Genomic DNA, 22770 nt, shown 5'->3' with positions numbered 1-22770 from the left:
ATAAATTTCAGTAAAATCTCTAGCGTAGCTCCTGGCACACAGTAAAGCCTCAAGAAACATCAGCTTAATACTCCCATACTCTGAGGGAAATAGCATAAATCAAAGCACAGAGGAGGAAAATATATGTTCTGGAAAAACGGTTTCCAGTGTGATGATACTACAGAGAGTGTGGAGGCATGCAGTAGGAGAGGATGGGAAAAGGTCGAATTGGGATTTAATCACGGGTACATTGAGCAAGTGTTATCCCGTAGAGGAGAGTGGTATATGTGATTGGAACTATCTCAGTAAACTTGACACTTTTCTTCGATGTTTTCACACAAGTGAGCTCTTCAGAAAGAGTACTGCCAGGAGATCTTTAAAGGACTTACACTGGGTTTTGAAGGATGCACGAAACTGTAGAGAAGTGGGCACAAAAAGGAGGACTGAGCACAGCCTTCTTGAGAGGGTAGCAAAATCAGGTTGGAGAGATGGGAGCTGGACCAAGAGGGTTTTGGGAGTTGGTGGGAAACACTACAGAGCTCAACGTGCACTGGGGTAAAGATTGTCCAGAACCAGAAAAACAGAATAGAAAACTCTATGGAGATGAGAGGGCATATGGTCTTAGAAGTTGCCCCTTTCTTTTCTCTCTCACTTACACTCACCCGTTCATTCTCTTCTTTATAGTTTGTATATTTTTTTCAACAAAAATTTAAAAGATATTTTTTCATATTTAAATTTGGAGAGTCTTTTTCCTAGCCTAATATTGCCCTTTCTCTACCAACACATTCAATGTTAATAATAATAATAATATTTTTTAAAATTATTATTATTAATAATAATAATATTTAAAAAAACCAAATTAACTTAATTGTACCTGCAGAGTCCAGATTTGGGTTTTAAGGAATCAGTATTTCAAATACTACCGCATAATTGTGATAAAAACAGAACTACACATGTGACATTTAACTATTATAAATCTATTCAGGATGCCAAATGGAATCATTGCGCATACATTCTTTCCCTTTTAAAGAACTCTGAGAATTAACAGAAGTCAAACAAATTGTACTCATGGGGCAAAGAAAAGATGATACTTTAAAATCTCAGCTGAATGTCTTATCTCTGCTACAGACACTTTGCCATTTCCTTTCCTTTGCCCAGAAACAAATTACTAAAAGCATAAAAATGGCACTAAAAGAAAGAAAGAAAGAGAGAGAGAGAGAGAGATAAAGGAAGTCCTTTCCATGTTGAAAACTTTGCATCTATTTAGTAAATATAAGGCACAGATACGTGTCACCTTATCAAGATTCCTTGAAATAAAAATACAGATATTAGGAAAAAAACCAAAACCAATAGATTGATGACAACCATGAACAATAAGCCCATTTTCTGTGTTTTACTTCAACCAGGATTACAATGGTACATGCTAAAGTTGTTTCATCTTCAGTGCTTTACCCCTGTTTTCCAGAGAGGACAGCCTTGACATTGAACATATATATATATATATATATATATTTTTTTTTTTTTTTTTTTTTTTTTTTTGCGGTACGCGGGCCTCTCACTGTTGTGGCCTCTCCCGTTGCGGAGCACAGGCTCCGGACGCGCAGGCTCAGCGGCCATGGCTCACGGGCCCAGCCACTCTGCGGCATGTGGGATCTTCCCAGGCCGGGGCACGAACCCGTGTCCCCTGCATCGGCAGGCGGACTCTCAACCACTGCACTACCAGGGAAGCCCTGAGCATATTTTAATAAAATGTCTAAAAATAGTGAAATACTGAAAAGGGTTTTTTTTTTAATTTGTTTTTAGGAAGAACATAGCTACACCTATGTCGAAGGAGCTTGGAAAGAATCTCTTCACTGGTGGTTCTGCATACAGACATAAATGCCATTGGAGGCACCTCTGATGCCATAGACACACCCATCTCTTTAGCGGGACCTTCACTCTTTCAATTCTTGACTAAGACCCGTGCAGTGTGTTTTCTAATGAAGCACATGGTTACAGATTCAAGCAAATTATTTCCAGAACCATTTTCCCATCAAATGCTGTCTATTTGCTGTGTAAATCTTGTTAAAACATTGTTTCAAACCCACACAGTGGCAGAGTCCATGCCACTCTCTCGCTTTGTCACAGCTTACCCTTCCCCCTCCCCATATCCTCAAGTCCATTCTCTAGTAGGTCTGTGTCTTTATTCCCATCTTGCCCCTAGGTTCTTCATGACCTTTTTTTTTTTTCTTAGATTCCATATATATGTGTTAGCATACAGTATTTGTTTTTCTCTTTCTGACTTACTTCACTCTGTGTGACAGACTCTAGGCCCATCCACCTCACTACAAATAACTCAATATCGTTCCTTTTTATGGCTGAGTAATACTCCATTGTATATATGTGCCACACCTGCCTTCATCCATTCATCTCATTCAGATTTTTAATCTAAGCTTCCCTCTGGCTCCTCACTGCATCAAAGCCTGAGTTGCCGCCCTTATAGGAAAGCATAAGGAAGGGGGAGATTTTGATTTTTTTTCCCCATTTTATTCCAAACATGTTATTCTGAACACATAATGAATGAATAAGTGGCATTCAACCAGCTCAACAACTAAGCAAGTTTGCAAAATTAAATGTTTCCTTACCTAGAAATTTCCATTGATCAACTTTTTAGTGTTTTAGTCTTTTTCTCAGTGGCTGGGCTCTGTTCCAAGTCACTGTTTAGTGAGTTCATATACTTAAAAGTAAATATATTTATTTTAATTACAAGAAGAAAACTCTTAATTTATATTTTCCCATATGATATCCATACAACGCATTCTAAATGAACAACTGGGGCTAATTTGAACTCATTATTTAGAAGAAAGTGTAAATGAACAAGTATTGTTTGCCTTTACTCAATACTGTTATTGGAATCCCTAGGTAATTAGCTTTTAACCCTAGAATTTTAACCCTGGAACATTTAGCTTTCTCATTAGATGACTTTCATTATCTGCTTCCAGGTGTTTTAGACTGATTGGTTTTGCTCTGGGAATGAAGTGACAATCATATTCAAGACTCTCCTCCTGCCCCTAGCCAGCCGTCTTGGAAATGGCACCATCCATCACTGGATGAGGAAGGGAATAAGGATGACTGAGGATTATTCATTATTATTTAGGGATTTTTTTTTGTCACTGGCAATAGATTTATAATATACATAAAGCAACAACTAAAGTGTCTAATCTTTAATAGAGTACTCAATAAATGTTTTGCCCTTTCTTCCATTCCAATTCCCTTCAAATAGCACACTTTTACTATTCATGTAAAGAATTTATTAAATGAAGATATAAGGGAAAGCTCATTGCCAACTACAAAGTATTATTCAAATTTATCATTCGTTGATAAAAATACATCAGAGTAAGAAGAGTTTTATAATTTATTTTACTTTTTCCATGATCAGTAAACAACCAGTCACTCTGGTTCAAATGAGAGAAAAATAAACCAACATATTCGTAGTACACGCTTAATTCGAAATCAAACTACAGGAGAGATTCCAAGCTCATAATATTATTATAGAGTTTGAGGCAGGGTGAGTGCACCTATTATCACAGACTCTTTAAATTCAACATTGTAGTTTAAAATTCTTTATTTTCAAAACTAGTAAAATAAATTCAAGTAGTAGCTTTTGTCCTATACATTGCCATAAATAAAATAAGTGTGCCCAAACTATCATTTGAAATCATAAGGCTATGAGAGGCTGAATACCACCAAAAATTTAATAAATATTTTTAATCTATGCACATGAATATTACTCCATTCCTTTGTAGGATGAAGCTAAGTAAAATGTTAAAACATCAAAATAATTATGCATAAGTGATACTCACATGCTGGCTGAAAATATGGGACATATTTATCTGCTAGGTGAATGTCTATTCATGAGTTTACACCTATGACATTTTAATAAATGCAATCAAAATATCAAAAGTAAAGTGATCACGTTTAATATTTAAACCTTTGAGTGGAAACGAACGATAACTTTCAAGCATTATATCAAAAGCAAATGAGAATAAAATTTAACAGGAATAAAAAGGTGTACTGTTTGTTACATTATGTTTGCTAGCCTGAAGTTCAACATTCTAGGAGACTTGTTGGCAGATGGCTAGTCTGTTGCATAATTTTTCACAAATGGCAATGTATTCCACATTATCCCCTGCAACTTGCAGTCCAGTGTGGACAGGAGAAATTGTAAGTACCTGAGAGAGATATTTGATCCCCACTCTCTCATTCTTTCCACATTCTTTATACATGTTGGGTAACTTTAGAACAAGGTCTCTATATAGTAGCACTATTGACAGTTTACACCAGATTAATTCTTTGCTGTAGGGGCTGTCCTGTGTATTGCAGTATGTTTACTAGCATCCCTGGCCTCTACCCACTAGATTATATCAGCATCCTTCCAATTGTGACAGCCAAAATATCTCCAGACAATATCAAATATCCCCTAGGGAGCAAAATCATCCCTGTTCGAGAACTACTGCTTCAGATTGTTTGTGACAAATCCTGATCAGCAAGGGAAAATGATTCAAAGAGGTCCAAGATTTAACTGGATTTTATGTAGACTAAGTGGAATTCTTTCTTTCTTTAACCATTAGCACACTTTCCATGGAGATTTTCATTCCTGTTCTAGTCTAAAAAAGGGCCAAGTTCATTAGAGCTAATCCTCTGATATGTGGATTTTGGTAAATATAATAGCACCTCTTTGAGATTTTTCCCTCTATTTTTTGTTTTCTTTCCTTTTCTTCTTTTTCTCTTGCTTTCTCCCTTTAATTTTTTTGAAACAGGGATCATTTTCTATTGCTAGGAAAACTTAAATTAAGCATCAATTTCTTTGTTAGATGGAAGCATCAATAACCAAAATTTTTGGTAAGAAATAGGCTTTTCCTACAAGAGAAAATGCTATCTAAGGCTACAAAACATAAATATCATTGACATAGTGAGACATTGGATAAGAGACCTAGAGGGCTTAATTTGGCTCTGAAATAAGGGTGAAAGAAGAAGCTGAGGCCCATAAATTTTAATTTAGTCACACTTCACGATAACTCTCTCTGCCTTCAAGCTGAGCATCTGTAGATCTGAGACTATCAAAATAAAATAAATTGAATATACAAGAGTCTGACTCATTAAATTTCCTACAAGTAATGTATTGCAGAATTTATTTATACTTCTGCTTCTGATTGGACCACAAAAATTCCTCTTCCTTCCCCACCTCCCACCCCAACAAATTTAAGCCAACATTTCTTGACTTATATTTTCTTCTTCTTTTTCACATTCAGAAATTGCTTTTTCAGTTTATATGTGTAGAGGGCATTTTAAAAATTTAGATGCTTTCCAAAAAACTGTCAAACATATCCTTCAATGAGCTATCCAAAAATTTGGATTTGATGAGACAAATGGTGTCATTTGGTATACTGCCTTCTTGCCATAGTAAAACTATTCTAATACAACTGTTATTAATGAGCTAAAACTTTGAAATCAGTTGGCAATTGAAGTTTTGGTTGGTAAAATGCTCCTAGGTGTTCAGAAAAGTAAAGCGCCAGATACTCTAAAAATAATTTATGAAGATGTGTTTTTTACAATATTTTAACAGATCATAAAATGAAGCATTTACTTAAGGTGGTCTCTATGTCTGTATGTAAGCTCCCCAGATATTTACATATTTGAGAAAAGTCTCCAGTTGCCTGGAGCAAGCCCAGATTCACAGCATATGGAGTGTTTCTAAAACTTCAATTGCAGAGGGACCTCCAGTTCAAACTCAACAGAATCAGAAGCTAATGCTTGTTCCCCATATTTGCAATGCCAAACCCAGAGCCAGTTCCTCCCAGTGCTGATGTCACATCTATGACAGTCAGTAATTGGGGGTGCAGGGGGATTTACGGTCACATGTTCCATTTGGATTCTTAAGTTTATAGGAATTAGGAATTGTCATTTCTAGGCTTAGCTTTGACTGTATTATCTATTTTTTGCCAAGTTTCTTAGCCTCTCTGTGCAGATATCTTATCATTCATAAACTGAGGGTCATGGGAAACATACAACTTGATTTTATGTTCAGTTTCATCTATCTCTAACAGCTCTGCTAACTTATAAACCTTTGCTCTTTCAACTTTCAACTTTCTATCTTAAACCTACAGAAATCTCAAGGATGTTGACATTTTTAATGTTAATTATTTTGGCTCTTGTTTAGTCCAAAGATGATCCTAACTTTGGACTAAACTGCATATCTATTGGCTGTAATATCTGGATTTACTTCCACAGAATTCTTACAGAAAAGTTAAAGGAGAATAAAAGGGCATAAGTAAAGATACTAGGGATTCTCTGGGCAGAGGCATTATGTAATTGCTAAACTCTAAGCCAGGAGTAAAGTAGTACAAAACCTTGTTCACTTTGTCCAGAAACAGCAGTTAGAGGAGGAATCACAAAGTAAACATGTTCTTGGAAGATCTTGCAATTCAGTTCTCTAAACTTAATGAATTTAGACAGTTTAAATGAGACATTTGGCTAAAAGCCCTGAATTTTTCAGGTGCTTAACTGAAGTCAGCTCATTCGCTGTGGGTTAGGGGGTTTCAAGTCTTGAGTTCTAAAGAAAAGGAGTGTAATTGCTGAAATCTCTGGACATTGAGCCCTAGTATCTTATGTCTGCCCCAATTTTTCTCTGATTATATACACAAATCTCTCCTTACTGATTTAGGAAATGCTTTGCTGATCCATATTTCACATTGCCTGCCTGTGAGCTCTGTCAGGTCATAGTTAGAGTGACAAAGGACTTCGGAGAGTTTATCTTAGTAAACCCAGAGTAAATGAGTGTTTAACCTGGAGGCAAATATTGGCTTCTCAGGTTAGAAGTGGAACTATAGAGATAAATCATTTGACTAAAGGATTTAGGATCTATCGTCAGGAAGTAAACTTCGTTCACTGCAGACAACAGTAGACAACAAGGTGAAGGGCAATCCAAGAAGACTCCCAGGGGAAGCATCTGTTCTAATTCCCAGTCATTCAAATCTAAAAGTCATTCAAATCTAAAAGTCATTCAAATCTAAAAGTCATTGAGAGAATTGTTCCAGCAGATGTTGACTGCCACAAGAGATCAGAGACAGATGATCTCTCAGGTAGCAAAAGTCAATACTTTGAACTTTTGAAATTTTTCAACATTCCGTGAGATGCTTAAGAATTTCTTAAAAGTCTTCACCTTGTATTCTAAGTAACTCTATGGCTATCCAGGAAATAAAATACAAATAACTTTTCTGTTACTTTCAGAGTCAAATAATACAATATAAAATTAGGTCATCTGATGTATAATGTATATCTTCAACAAAAACAATGAAAAACTTTAGGGATAAGACTAAACATACAGCCTAATATGGGTACAGCTCTTTTCAAAGTTCAAAGAGGTTTTAAGTGTTAAACCTTGTGTTTTACATATACTGAATTCCTACTTTATTTTTGAAAGGTTACAGAAATTCATTTGAAAGTGAATTTTTAGCACTCTGAACACAAGTTTCCAAAAAAGCCATATTGATAAGTAAATAAATCAGAAAGACCTATCCAATATAGCAGGAATACTATATATTTACGATAAAAATAATGAAACAGAAGTATTAGATTCATTCTAGTAATTAAGCAAAAAAGTACATAACTTGGATAGGCTTGGTTTTATTAATATTGATAACTGAAAAATTAGGAAAGATAACATGATAGTTTGAGAATCTCATAAATATCTGCTGAGACAATTCTGACTAGACATAATGGCAGTGGTTTCCTTGTATGTCTATGTTAGATAAAAATTGCTTGAAATATGGGGGCAGTTCCAGAGAAATGGCTAGCAAATGAAAGGGAAAAAATCATGGGAGTGGGCCTGAACCATGACATGTAAAACTGTAGTTGAAAAAGGGTCATAGGACAGGAATGAATCAAATTATTAGCCATTCCAGGCATCAAGTAGTAAGACTGGCTTGGGAAATAATGACTGCTGTCTCTCCCAGTGCCGGAGCAGCTGGGGCTGGTCAGTGGCTTCAGGGTACATGGGAAAAGCTTCAGGCAATGTGTCATCACAAATTTGAAATGTGGGATATTCACAAGTCAACTGGAAATAATTTTAGTAAGTGATTTTTACTAAGCTTCCAGGGCTCAATGCTACAGACTGGACCAGTCACTATTTGCTTGTCTTTAAGTCTGAGTTATATCATTAATCTGACTACTTAACTTGTCTTCTTGCAAAGTGAGCCTGTTGGAATAAGAGAAATTATTAAAATTATTCCATTGAATTGAAAAATAGTTAAAGCAAATGAATCTGGCCTATTAACCTCAATATTTACATTATTTTCTCCTTCACTCTCACTAATTCTCTGTTCTAATGTCATTTTATTAGAGAAACTCTCTCTGATCGTCCTATCTACAGTAGCGTCTCCCTCATACTGTCCACATTCCTCATCTTATTTCTCTGCCTTGCTATATCTTCACCTGTTTATTATGTGAAATACCACACTAGAATGTAAGCTCACGGAGTCAGGGCTTTGTTTTTAACCTCTGGGTCCTCAGGTCTTAGAACAGTGTCTAGTATATTGTAGGCACTCAAATATTTGTTGAATGAATGAATGAATGATGCACTGCAGAGAAAACTGTTCCTGCTAGAGACTGTGTGTAATATATTTACATAGAACCTCCTCACTCGTGTGTATCACTCCAAAATTATAGTTGTGATTTTTCTCCACATAAATCTGGATGGATTATTTTCACATGTTGAAATGATCGTGCTATCCGTCTCTCTGAAATGGGTGGCTAGAAAGTATTTGATCCCTCATTAAACTTTGGGGCACCATTAACTGAGATTATAAAATCTTCTAGAGTTTTCTGATTTGGGGATATATAGCTTTACTTTGTGAAGCTACATAAGACAGAAGCTATGTACTGATTCTAAGAGACTAGAAAATGTTGACATTATTTATTTTGTGTCCAAGCTTAAAATACATTACTATATGAAGGCCACTGATTAGATATTTACTTATTGCTTTTTTTCATTCATGTGTAAATTACATATGACATATACTACTTATCAAAATACTATTATTCTCTTTTCATATCACACAAGTTTTTGGTATGCATAGTTTTTAGTCCTTGAGAATTCTGCAGAACTAAGGCTCATGTTTTCTAATATTCATATTCTGCAAGTGGAGTTATCCTGAAACAGAGTATTCAGCCACTTAGCTTTTAATCACTTGCTTTAGCCCCTTTATTTTTCTTGTCTTGCAAATGAAATTAGACAAGACAAAGCAGTAGTAGAATATTTCTGGCATCAACTTGGCAGACTCACAGAGAAAAAAATAGAATAAGTTATTATGTAAAATAAGATTTCTTTTTCCTATTACTTAACACATAATGCCTGTAATAACTTTTCATTTGGTTTTATCTTCTAAAAATTAAATAGGTTTTAATTGGCCATAGGGCAATGTGACACAAGACAGAAATTTTTTCATTCAATATAAAAATCCACTTGGCAATTACTCAGTATGTATCTCCATAATAGAAATAAAAAGAAAAATACTAATAATGAAGAATGTAACCAAGAACACATCATTTGGTTTTCTTAAATTTCCCAGATCAGTTATGTGGTAATTATATCCCTAAAATGAATTTGGGGACTTGAGAACAGGATTGACTTTACATGACACAGCATATAAATTAGGTAAAAGTCTATATTTTCTTTAACTTGATCCTGTTTAAAACAGCAAATTGACCACTATCATCTTGGAATTTTGGATTCCATCTATTTTAACATACAAACATAATATATGTATTCATACACACATAAAAATGCTAACTTATTAAAAGTGAAATTTCATAAGAAAAAGATTGAGAAATTATTCAGTAGAAAACAGTTCTCACCAATAATACCATGCTTCTGATAGTATAAAATAGAGCAAATCAGTAGTTCAGTCCAAAAAAATGGGAAACATGCCATAATTATACTCTGAAATTCACATGATGTATAACTAAAGAGAGGTAATCCATTTTTTTGTTTGTTTTTCTCAACAACAAAAATTCTCTGATGTTTTAAATTTGCAGAGCTAAATGCTCCAATCATATCCATCCCAAGTAAAATCCAGGGCCTTTTATGATGGTTTGCAACCTTAGGTATGTAGCCGCAGGTATGCTTTCAAGACCTTTCTTCAAAACATGTTATATCACATAATACTATATCATAAGTCAGATTTTATATCATTTAATAACTACTCAAATATTTATTTAGTTTTTAAGGTGTTATTTTCCTCATAAAGTATCTATAACAGTGGTTCTCAAAGTGTTATCCAAGCATTTCTTGGTGTCCTCAAGAGATTTCAGGGGATCTGCAAGATTGAACTATTTTCATAGTAATACTAAAACTTTACACCTTTCTCATTCTCATCATGTCATGAATGTACAGTCGAATTTTCTAAGGGTTACAGGATGCATAATAATATTGTATAATAAAAAGTGTCAGTGTTTGGAATTTCCGTATAACTCAGTAGTGAGAAATCAAGAGAAATAACTAAAAGTGTGTATTGAAAAAACATTCCAATTTCCTACCTAATATTCTTATGGAAAACACAAAAAAGTGTTTATTATTATCTCAGCTGACTCTTTCCTTTCAGGCATACTATTGAGGATATAAGGAAGGAAAACTCAGAGTACACTTAAGACAGTATCAAAAGCAGCAGGAGAAAATGTCTGATACATTGTTTTAAGTTGTAAGGCTAAGGGTTTTCTCAACTCCTCAGATGTCCCCTCCAGTTTAAGAATCTTTAAATACAGAATTAGTGGATATAATTTCTATTTCACTCTTCTACCCTGCCTGTCAACCACAGAGGTGTTTTAAAAATGAGAACAGCAGACACCCTACATTCATTCAGTGGCATTGAATCAAATGTCTCTCATGATTTCTTAGTGCAATTACCCTCTATCTAAAGGCAATAACTTTCAGAGGAGCAATCGGAAAAGTATAATGAATTGAGGCACTGAATGCTGATTTCTGAAATGTGTTAAGTGTGATTAAAGTAACATGACTGGTAAAGCAGATTAACAAGAATGTGTCTATCCAAAAAGAATGCCTTGGCACGCTATTTTAAATGGTGAACTTGTATTTCTGAAATAAACATAATCATAGCATGCTAACTCAAATAAATAAGGCGGATGTCTAAGCTGAATAATCCTGTTTTTGGTTAGAAAAAAACCCAGACTTTACAACAATGTACTACTTTCCTTATTTATTAACTATAAGCTTATTGAAACCACAGATTTTATCTTAGTCAAGTCTGCTTCCCAAAATACTATATGCCTAAACAATTTTGAGTGATAGTATCATTTACAATCTAGTTTTAAAGATAATTTCGAAAGAGGAATTCCCCAAACATTTCGGACAATAGCAGTGTTCCTGCAGTAAGTACACATTCCCAAAAAGACAGCTTAGTATGACAACACTCATTTCATTGTTTCAGTGTCTTTGTTTAAAAAACAAAATAGAACTCCTATTACTGTATGACCATGCCTCATATTTTAGGGTAAATTATAAAATTATTGTACCAAACAAGGCTTATTATGGGAAATTAAATCAAAGATGTCTAAATTATTCTAGAAATGCAGATGCAAATTACAGCTTCTCAGAGGGAAGTCAGGACTCCCACAGATAGTTTGAGGAGTTCCAAGAAAATACAAGGATGAACACTGAAGAACTCTAATCAGCTATTTATTGGTAGTGAATGAGCCCGTTTGGTTAGTGTGGCTTTTAAGAATCTTCTGGGAATGAAGCATAAATGCAAAGATCCTATTGCACTTTTACTTCACAAAGGCTAAAGAGGAATTTTGACACATCAACATCATTCTACTAAGGTTGAAATAATCTTGTGGACCCCTTGGTCCTGACAAAGTAACAATCAGTATAAATGAAGCTCCGAAAGTTAACCGTATACAGTCTCCAGAGAGCAGATGATGTAGGTTCGAATGAATCTTTCAAGTTTCTCCAAGAGAAATTGTTTCTTGTAGTATCCTAGTGCAAGAGTTCAGAAGTAACCTCCCCAAAACGTGCCATTTTGGCATATGAATTTTTTTGAGCTAAAGGCAATCAGGACCCTGCTCCTTCAAGAGAAGCTTCTGCCTCTCCCTTAACTACCTAGAAGAATTTAAATTGTCAAGGGAGGGTCCTTTCCCAGAATGAGATTACCAGAGATAAATTTCATCTGAGGGGCCCATCTGTATGGCAGGGCAAACATCTAATTAGCCAACATCTACTCTTCTTATCAACTTGTGAATTACTTTCCTCCCCTTTGAAGCCTCAGGCCTTCTTTCCCACTCCTTAGCTCAAGATGACATATATACCTCATTTTACCTTTTTGTCTTTGACCCTCTCATATATGTGAGATTCCATGCATACGAAATTAAATTTGCTTTTCTCCTGTTAATGTCTCATGTTGATTTGATTATTAGACCAGCTAAAAGAAGGTTTGAAGGGTAGAGGAAAATTCTTTCTCCCCAACACTAGAAATTAAGACTAGTATTGAGAACAAGGATGTGCTCATTTAAAGAACAGAGAGATTAGAACCTGAATGAATTACCGAAAAATAGAATATCTCAGATAAAGGCCTTTTTCCCCAAATACTTTCTATTAGAACTGGAAATATTTCTTGAATAAGGTGATTTTTGTAACAGGGATAATGCTAGCAAGAATACTTTTCATGAAGTGTGTTAATAGCTCAAATAGTAGCAAAGGGTTATGAAGAATATCTTTAGAATGCAGAGTAGCAGTGAGTAGAATAAAAAACATTCTCTTCCAGACAACAAATATTATATATTATCATCTGTTGTGTATGTTGTCCCCTGGAGTAATAATTTAGTCATAACAATGTTTTGCTGCAGAATGGTGGCTGACTAATTTTTCTGGTGATCAGAGAAGGAGCACAAAAATACTATCAAGATACCCATGTTTTGTAATTTTATCAAGTTTTCAGAGCTGTGTAGGAATAGTCACTGTTCTAAACTTAATTCAACTAGCTGCAAGGTATACAATTTTCTTAAATTTCTCTTGCTCTTAATCTAATGAACTGTGTTCCTAAGAACAGCAACATCTTTTGCTGTTTTTTTGGGTTTTTTTGCCGCCTCTCACTGTTGTGGCCTCTCCAGTTGCGGAGCAACACTGGACCGGGGCACGAACCCGTGGCCCCTGCATCGGCAGGCGGACTCTCAACCACTGCGCCACCAGGGAAGCCCAGAACAGCAACATTTTTATGCAGAACACAGTTTCTAAAAATACTTAGATTCATGAACAAAGGTAATCTGCTAGAGAGTATACCTGAAAACGGGAAATGCAAACAAGGGTAAAAGCCATTACGAGAGTTCCAACTTCTAAATCAACACGGCTAGGGATATATCTGAGACACAGAGCTTCTTTCTGTGTTTCTATCACTGTGGCTTTACTTGTAGATGAAACTCAGTCTTGCATATTGAGCTCTTTCTCAGAGTGAGATATAGTCGCCATGTGACAACCTTAGTGGCTGTTAATAGAGTTACTGAGGTTGATGACTTCTGAAAAGAATGAGAATTTTTGTTTGCTTCTTTGTTTGTTTGTTTAATCAGGAATAAACTCTTAGAATTAAACAAGAAGAAAGCAGCAGAAGCTGACTGTCTTTTTTAAAAACTGCTCATTCTCTTGGCTAGTGAGAGTATAATGAAATGGCCTCATTTATATATTGCCACTAAAAATGAAAAGTGATAACAAACTATATGTAAAACAATTAAGCAATTCATGTACCAAAATCTTCACATATTTGTCCATATTTTGACTCACCAATTTTCTAGAAATTTATCCTGAAGAGGTAATGATAGAAAGGCATGAATTATATATCAAGATGTACATCAAAGTATTGCTAATAATAGCAAAACATTAGAATTCTACCCAATTAATAGTACATTGGCTAAATAATGTACATGAATAAAATGGAGTACTATACATTATTTAATAATACTGTAAAAAAAAATTCATCATCCAAAAAATTCTATATTTTATATTAAAAATGTTACAAAATGACACTGAATTTATATATAAAGAAAATACTGGATTTATTAAGTGGAAATCATTTTTTATATCAGTATACATATTATGATCTTTTTTTGTCAGTATATGCAGAACTGAAAATATTTTTTATATGAAAATGCATAGAAAAATATTATGAAAAGATAAAATTAAAATGTTAAAACTGGTTATTTCTGAGTAGTGTCATTAGCCATGATTATCATATTTTTATTTTTAAAAATTTCTTCCATAAAATAATTTCTCTAAAATAATAATATGTCAAAGAAATTTGCCAAAAACATAAGAAGAAATAATCAAATGCATTTTGAATCAAAGGAATGCAAATTAACAGATAAAATTCCTCACAGTTAGTAAGTAAATATTAAAAATAATGATAATATCTAATTTTATTAGGAGTGTATTGAAATGTGCTTTTAACATAGGCACAGACTCTTTAACACAGAAAATCTACTTTTAGGAATATATTATAGGGAAATCATCAGATTCAAACAACTATGAATGCAGATGTATCATATACACATTTGTAAAATATCTTGAAAAAATAGATATAATAATAATTTGCCCACTAATTAGGATTCGGTTTTAAAAATGATACAACTAGAAAATAGAATATATTAAACAACTAAAAGTAAAAACAAATATTATTTATTGACAGTGAAATATATTCAAGAGGTATATTGCTAAGAAGAGAAATGAAGTATACAAATTGCATTAAGGATAATCTAATTTTAATCATTTATTCATGCATATGTCTGTATATAGAGGTATGCAGAAAAAAATCTGGAAGAACTGACTCACAAAGTTACAAATGTTCTGTGAGTGGCATAATTATGGATGACTTTTCTCCTTTTTATTGCTTTGTTTTATAATTTTTATAATGTAAACGTGTTACTCATGTAAGCATTAATTTTAAAATGGTTTAAGATTATACCTAGTTGGATGGGGGTACTAAGAATTTATCCAATCTTTTCTTAAAAGTGGTTCAACCATGACAAAAAGATAGGTCAATAAGACTTTAAACATGTTAGAACCTTGCTACCTTTTTTGGGAGAATCATTGAACCAACATATGGAATTTCAGAATTAATATCATTACTCACCTTATGGACAGTGACCATCTATTTTTCCAGAAAAAGTAACAATATTTTACTTTTAAAGGATAAGTTTCATACGGGGGAAGATATAATTGACAAAGCATTTTGGGATGTGATTTCTATTTATTTGTCAGTCAACATAATACAAGCTGCTAAACAAAGATAAAAGAAAAAAAAAATGAGTTACTCACTCTTGTTGTGTAAGCAGCTTCTGGGTCATCTTCTAGAACACGTGAAAGTCCAAAATCAGAAACCTTACACACCAAATTACTGTTGATCAAGATGTTCCGAGCAGCAAGGTCTCGGTGAACGTAGCCCATGTCTGAGAGATACTTCATGCCAGATGCTATCCCTCGAAGCATCCCTACCAGCTGGATAACCGTAAACTGGGCATCGTGTTTCTGAGAAGTATTTCAAATGTATAGTTAAGGTGTGTTTCTATTTCCTAAGATATGTCTTGATTAAAATTTCACATACTTAATTGTAGAGTATATACATTCTAGTTTTAAGTACACCAGCCAGGACTAAATAGATGCAAGAGTAAAACAAAATAGTATAGTAGCTACATTACTTTGTAGCAAGAAGTAGCCTAATATTCTTTTTTTTATTTTATTTTATTGCGGTACGCGGGCCTCTCACTGCTGTGGCCTCTCCCGTCGCGGAGCACAGGCTCCAGACGCGCAGGGTCAGCAGCCATGGCTCACGGGCCCAGCCGCTCCGCGGCACGCGGGATCCTCCCGGACCAGGGCACACACATCGGCAGGCGGACTCTCAACCACTGCGCCCCCAGGAAAGCCGGCCTAATATTCTTTAACTTCAGGTTCAAAACTAGAACTTTGCTGGTCGTTTGATGAGACAAACTCCTTCTCAGAAACTTTAAGGTCACGAACAAAAAAATAAAATGGATCCTGTGGCTATTTTAGGTTTGTATTTATTGGTTTGATTTGAATGCTTATTCTTTCTTCTTGTTTTCCTATATTTTATTAATTGCTTCAAATATGGTAGATTTTAAATCTTTAATTATCATAATAGATAATTAGTTCAAAATTAGTCAAAAATATTTACTGAATATTTGTTGTTCTACCCAACCCTGAGTTATATAGGTCATAAACCTGAAAGTAATAGGAGATAAATTCAAATAGTCCTGGATTTAGAAAAGTTTCCAATCTACTCAGATTAAAATAGAAATATACAGTTTATATGATAGATAGATAGATGATAGATGCATGCATACATACATAGATATATAAAAAAATAAAATTTAATGTCTAGCAATATCTAAACAATAATTTTAGAGGAAAATTTATTATAATTTTAAAAGAATATTTATTATAATATTTTGAACTACCTGACTTGCAAAATGTTTATTTTTGAAATATGTTTGTGAAAATAATTGTTACTGAAACCTTTATTCAGCTCATGAATATTAAAATAAAGAATATAATTTCTTATTCATAGAAAAATTAGTATTTTCCTCCATGATTATGAATTATACTATATATCTTATCTATCTATCTATCTATCCCTATCTATATAATGCTGAAAGCACCTTGAGGATAGGGTCTGTGTTTGTTTTTTTTATCCCTTGTTTATAGTGACTGGTGATTGACAGTGTCTTTTTTTTTGACAGTGTCTTGTACTCTGTAAATCTAATGAACTTCTTTGAATGTAACATTTGTTGATATTAGTAAAACATAAATTTTCTAAATGTAAACAACTGAAATTTATATGTAAATATATGTTATATATGTATGTATATATTATGATATATAAGTAATGATATCTCTGGATTGAGAATACTTAGGCATTATAGCACATGCTTAGTTTGTGAGTGGACAGTACTATGTGAGAGATAGAAGGTCTTCTATCTTACAGTAGATGGAGGTTGCTTTAAATAAAGAAATGAATATTTCTGTCTTATATCAATGTTATTTATGTCTTACTTTAGAATCTTTAAATTTTTGTTTTAACCAATGTGAATCTTGTCTGAATAAAAAGGCTGAAGAAAATTGCACAAATTTATTTTAAAAATATAAACCATTGACATTTGGATGTTACAAGATAAAAATGTAATTTTACAGTCTTCCTTTTGCTATTTAGTCCCAAAAAATTCAGTTTTCTTAAAACTTTATCTAATTGTTTAGCATAATATTAGAGGTTGTCTCTATCATTTTCAGCAATTTTTTCCACATTTATATATGTGTGCAGATAGATAAAGATAAGGTGGAGATATGCGAATGTGTATACAATCTTCTACTTACACGTAAGAAACTGTCCAAGGAACCATTCTCCATGTATTCTGTGACAATCATAACTGGTTTACCTAGGTATAGGTAAATAATAAATGTATAATCATCAGTAGAGTTCAACAAATATCATGCAATGAACACATATAATACATTTTGATACACCTAATGCATTAAAAATATGAATTTTTCTCTGTCTTCCAAATTTTGCCAAATTACTATTAAAAAGAAAACTAGCTTTCAATAGAAAAAAAAATCGAGAAAGATTGGTTTTCAGAAAAGGGCCTATAACTTATATGATATCTAAACTGGCGTTTTGGTATGGTTTTCCTTAAACACAAAATATGCCTTTTTCTTCACTCTAATTGCATTTTAGCTGAACTACAAAATCAGATATTGCTTTCTTCAAGCCCAAGATAGAGTCATGAATTCCACAATCATTTACACTCTCTACAGATATAGGCAAAGCTATACGCTAGGTGTTTTCTCTTGTGCTGGTTAGTCAGAAGCAAGTAAATCAAAGTCCCTACCTTCATGGATCCTATATGTGAATTAGACAAAACAATTAAGACTAATAATTATAATCTGTATTCAATTAACACATTAAAAATTATAAAATCCATGCTATGCTTAAAAGAAAAATAAAATTAAAATTGCTCTTGATAGTAACTTGTAATAACCATTTTGGAAATATGGGCCTTAAACATCATTAAACATTTTAACAAGCATTTAAATGTATTTGTACAGTACTTAGTGTGTGCAAGGTGCTGGTTTAATTATTTTACATATACTAGAATTAATTAACATCATTTCCACTTTTTACGTGAAAAAAACTGAAATATACAGAGGGTAATTAACATCACACAGCTAATAAGTGTAAAGCCAGAAGTTGCAACCTGAATATATTATGCTGTTACTTTTGGAAATGTACACTGAGGGAAACATTTAAAATAGGAAAAAGCATTAGACACAAAGACACAAAGGTGCTAAGTATACTGATACATAGATCTACAAATAGAATAAATCTTCAACTATAGGTAATAACTGAGGCAATTGTTGGGTGTCAATTCTACACATCATTCCAAATTGAAAGAATGACTCTGAAGACTGTAGCACTTTCAGAAATTATTACAGTAAAATGTAACTCCAATTTCAAAGCCTACACATATTACCACAGCATAATTCACTTCCCTTATTGTTGCTATGATATTGTTTTAACTATAAATCTATCATTTTACAAAAAGAAAAAAAAAACCTCCCTTCTCTCCCAAGTCTAGAAAACTTGCATTAAGTCTTGACTAAGCATGAAAAACCTTGAGCACATAATAGATTTTAAACAAACATCCATGTACATCTAACTGTAGAGCAAGCATGATTTTTTTCATGTGTTCCTTCTACATCGTGGTTTGTGTGCCATTCTGATGCCAGAAAATAGCTTTCTTTCCTTGTTTTTCCTTTCTCCTTGTTTTTCCTTTCCTTTCCTTAATTCATACTGGTTGTGAATTATGGCTTAGTACCGTGAAGATTATACTGATGTTTACTATGCTTAATACGTGAATATATACTAAGCTGTATGTCTTATTTATTTAGAGGTGAGGAAATTATTTAAATTCTGTAAAATTTCTTAGATTTCCATATATGTAAAAATAAATTGACACAGCAATTTATTGTCAACTGAGACACTGATTTAGCTATATATTTTGGGTAATATATCAAACATTATACATGCCTTGGTGTAACACTGGTGTAAAGCTTTTTAAACTTAATGTTAATAAAATTTTCCACACGTTCAAAAAATAATCTGATAATGTCTGGAAAGTCATTTTAGTCAAAACCTTGAGCATCCAGACTTGCTTTTTCAAAATTTTAATTAAGCTTTGATTTAACAATATTCAGGAAAAAAGAGAAAGTTCAACATTTCCTTGGAAACTTCTATTTCTCCTGAACTGGCAAATCAAATACCTAAGAACTGATCCCAGAGAACTAATCTGAAATGAAATGAATGAACAATCAAATGAATGAAATCCTGCACATGCATGTTTTCCATACATCATTATAAGTGTCTATATTTCTTCCTTAATATAATTCTTAGAAGAATAACATGCTCGCAAAACTCAATGCAGCCCTTGAATGTAGTTACAGATATATTGCTTCCCACAGTCAACTCTCAATTACAGTGGCCAGTTACCGTGTTTGTATACTACTCAGACCTTTGCTTATCACTCTTTTCCTTCTGGCTCTCAGCCTTATGACCATTTCATTTCTTGTTAGCATGTCTGGTAAAATGTTTGGCAAGGGAAATAAAAGTAGCTGAAAAATCAAACCAGTCAATTAAGCCAAAGCCCCATGACCATTCAGAAATCAGACCAGGCTGCATTTAGCTCTATAATTTAGGTATTTGTAAACACATCAGTTAAGATGGGCAAGTCTGAAAATGTGCTTTGCATTAAGTTCAAAGATTCAGCAAACCCAAATGTACAGGCAAAAAGTAAACAGAATCAAATATTCTACCTTGGAAAGCAGGATCTTCACTTACTTTTCCTTGTGATTTTGATTATGATAAACAGAGTTAAAGGAAAAGCGCAATAGTGGTTAGAACTAGTTCTAATATGTATTAAATGTAGTTGGAAATTATTTATAAAATACCAGCTCATCTGCACATGATGCAATGTATTTCTATCAAAGTTTGCACATTCTTTCATGTGTATTTTGATTTAGAAATGACATTATCAGCTTCTTCAAGAACCTATATCATTCACTGCCCTCAGAGATCCTTAACTACATCTGAGTATATATATTAAAATCAATGAAATTATTGTTGTTTGGCTGAAATGAAACTCCACCAAAAATCAGCATAACAAAATGTGCAGTGGAATTTTGCTTTTGTTCGTAAATTGATTTATGAGTATAGAAAAAATCATGATCTTTCATAATTAAAGGGTTAAAGGAAGCACATCAGTCTCTTACAATCGGTTCATTTCCCCAATGGCTCAGAGATATTTACTAATCATTTTGTTTGCTGACAGAACAAATGTGATTCAAAATGTCTAAGAATTCCAAGTTCAACACTATCTATTTCACCGCCTTCTTAATCACATAGTCTATTAAAAAAAACAGCAGGATAATGTGATAAATATATAGCTATATATAGAAATTTTATTGCAATTATCAAATAAATGTTTGTCTTAGATTAAAATAGTTTCATTCAAACATAAAATGTATGTATCAATGATTTAAATGTTATAAACTATTGAAATGTAATTCATTTCCAAAGGAAATGCTATTAATTCCTACTAACAGTAATTGTGCCTTACATAGTAAGTCTGTCTGTTTTTAAGACTTATACACACTCCAACATGAGTGGGATTTATAAAATCAAAATCTTTGACCTTAGCAGCCAGTACTCATCATTAGTATCATGTAATCAAATCAGGGTGGAAGCAAAAAAGTATAAACAGGAGAAGCAAAATTGAAGAAAGACAAAATATGCCTTACTATTCTCAGGAAAGAAGATTTGAATTACTTTTGATTAGAAACTAGAAAATGTTTTGGTTATAGATTTCCATGTACTGTAACTAACTGACTGATAGAAATATTGTAATGAACTGAATTAGAGTATTTTTCTGTAGGTTTCACATTAAATCATATAAACATACAGGACAACCTTTTCCAAATTCCATTTTAATCAGGACACAATTCACGTTAAGAATGATCCCTATTACATCCACTGGTCTATGAGTTAACCAGGGCAGGGACCAACTCTAGTTTGTCTGTAGTTCTAAATCCAGCTCCTAACAGAGTGCCAGTTAGAATAGATCATACCATGTCTATTATTTCAGGCTAGCTAAGGATAGTCTCTCTCTTCAAAATCAGGCTAAGAAGTACTTTCTCCAACTCTTCCTTAACCAGCCATACTCTATTAATCTTAACACATTGAAAATTTTACATTAAGCTGACTTTAAAATTGTAAAGTGTCTTTATGCTTAATTTGAAATGAAATTAATACTTTTAAGGAAAGGACAAGAACAATATTTCTACTCTCCCTTGTATTGTCTATTAAAAAATATGACACGGACTTGAGACAAGTGTTGAAGAAAAGCTTTAGAGAGAGGCAAACAAGAAATAGAAATAATTTGGCATTGTCACTAAAGAATGACAACTTATTCCAGTAATATCTCCTTATCATATGTGCCGACAATGCAAATGATTAAGCTTTTGGTGTGCAGTGGACACTCACACCAATACAGAAGTGTTTTCAGTGTTAGAAATCCTCTTAATGGTCTGCCCATGCTTTCCTCAACAGTACGAGGCTACAGTTAAATGGCATTATTATTATTTTTTAATTTGTAGAAAATAATCCATCCCTAAATAACAACAAAAAGCACATCAGTCTTATCCTATATAATTCCTTCTATTGCACTAGGTGAAAAGTGACCAATGGAAAGTCTTCTTGGATGGAGTCTGAACATCTTTTGACTAATGGTGTGATGGCAGAAATATCAAACATTTGCTAAAAACAAGTTCCATCTTTTTGAACTTCAACTAAAATTGATAACACATGTTAGTACCAAGTTCTGAGCAGGACTGTGCCCCCAGCTTTCTGCTACTTTGAAGATCAGAGACTCTCTCACCTTCTCTTGTTTAAGACCATCAAGCTCAAAACCACACCATTAAAATTGTTTATGGCTTAATTCAAATAAATGAAAATATAATTATTGAATAAAGGGCTTTCTCTAACTTGAAAATGATACATTATAATAGACTTAGTGTTTCAAAGCACATAATTAACAGCAATAATAAAAAATTATCTTTAAGCCAAAAAGGAATTGTTTTCAAGAATTTTCTTCTACACTCCCAGATTAACTGGTAAAATCTTCTCAAATTCAACCAGAAGTGGTCATTTAGATTGCATAGTTCTATTCCACCTAAGAACATATTCTTATAGAATCTTATTTGATCTTACAAGGACCTGGAAGTAATAAAGTAGAACTGCTAATTCCATGTTACAAGTTACAAGTCTCTGGGAGTGGTTTGATTTGTCAAATGTCTCACAAACCAGTAGAGTTGAGTCAGAATTTGAACTCTGACCCTCTGATTCTTAATCCAGATACCAATATGATTTCTTTTCTTCTTTAAATACAACTTGTTCATTAAATTATAAGCTCTGTATCTCTAGGTGTGCGTGTGTGTGTTTCTGAACTTTGCAGGTAGATTGTTTTAGCAGTCATATACTCTCAGGAAACAAATAAAATGATAGGAGTGGATTAAATAATTTATTTGGTGACAAAATTGCCTTGTTTATATATTAAACACAACTTATTAACTTTATTCTAAGGCATTTCTATTTCCTCTAGCTGTAACAGGATGCCAGACTTAGAGCT

At 33.3% G+C, this 22770-nt stretch overlaps 1 protein-coding gene across 2 annotated transcripts in view; it reads right to left on the bottom strand.

The window, feature by feature from the left end:
• EPHA3 (EPH receptor A3) overlaps nucleotides 1-22770 on the bottom strand; it is a gene marked incomplete at both ends in the record, with an annotated part of 361937 nt that overhangs the window by 23852 nt on the left and 315315 nt on the right. For both annotated transcript variants that reach the window (XM_082839944.1, XM_082839945.1), the window contains 2 exons: nucleotides 15335-15544; nucleotides 17405-17466. In XM_082839944.1, coding sequence (XP_082696070.1) covers nucleotides 15335-15544; nucleotides 17405-17466 — 272 coding nt within the window. The remainder of the gene's footprint in view (nucleotides 1-15334; nucleotides 15545-17404; nucleotides 17467-22770) is intronic.

The sequence above is a fragment of the Leucopleurus acutus genome (assembly GCF_964270905.1).
Source record: "Leucopleurus acutus genome assembly, chromosome: 5".
NCBI classification, from domain to species: domain Eukaryota; kingdom Metazoa; phylum Chordata; class Mammalia; order Artiodactyla; family Delphinidae; genus Leucopleurus; species Leucopleurus acutus.
The sequence above is the reverse complement of the archived record's forward strand: the minus strand, read 5'-3'. Positions and strand labels throughout refer to the sequence as shown.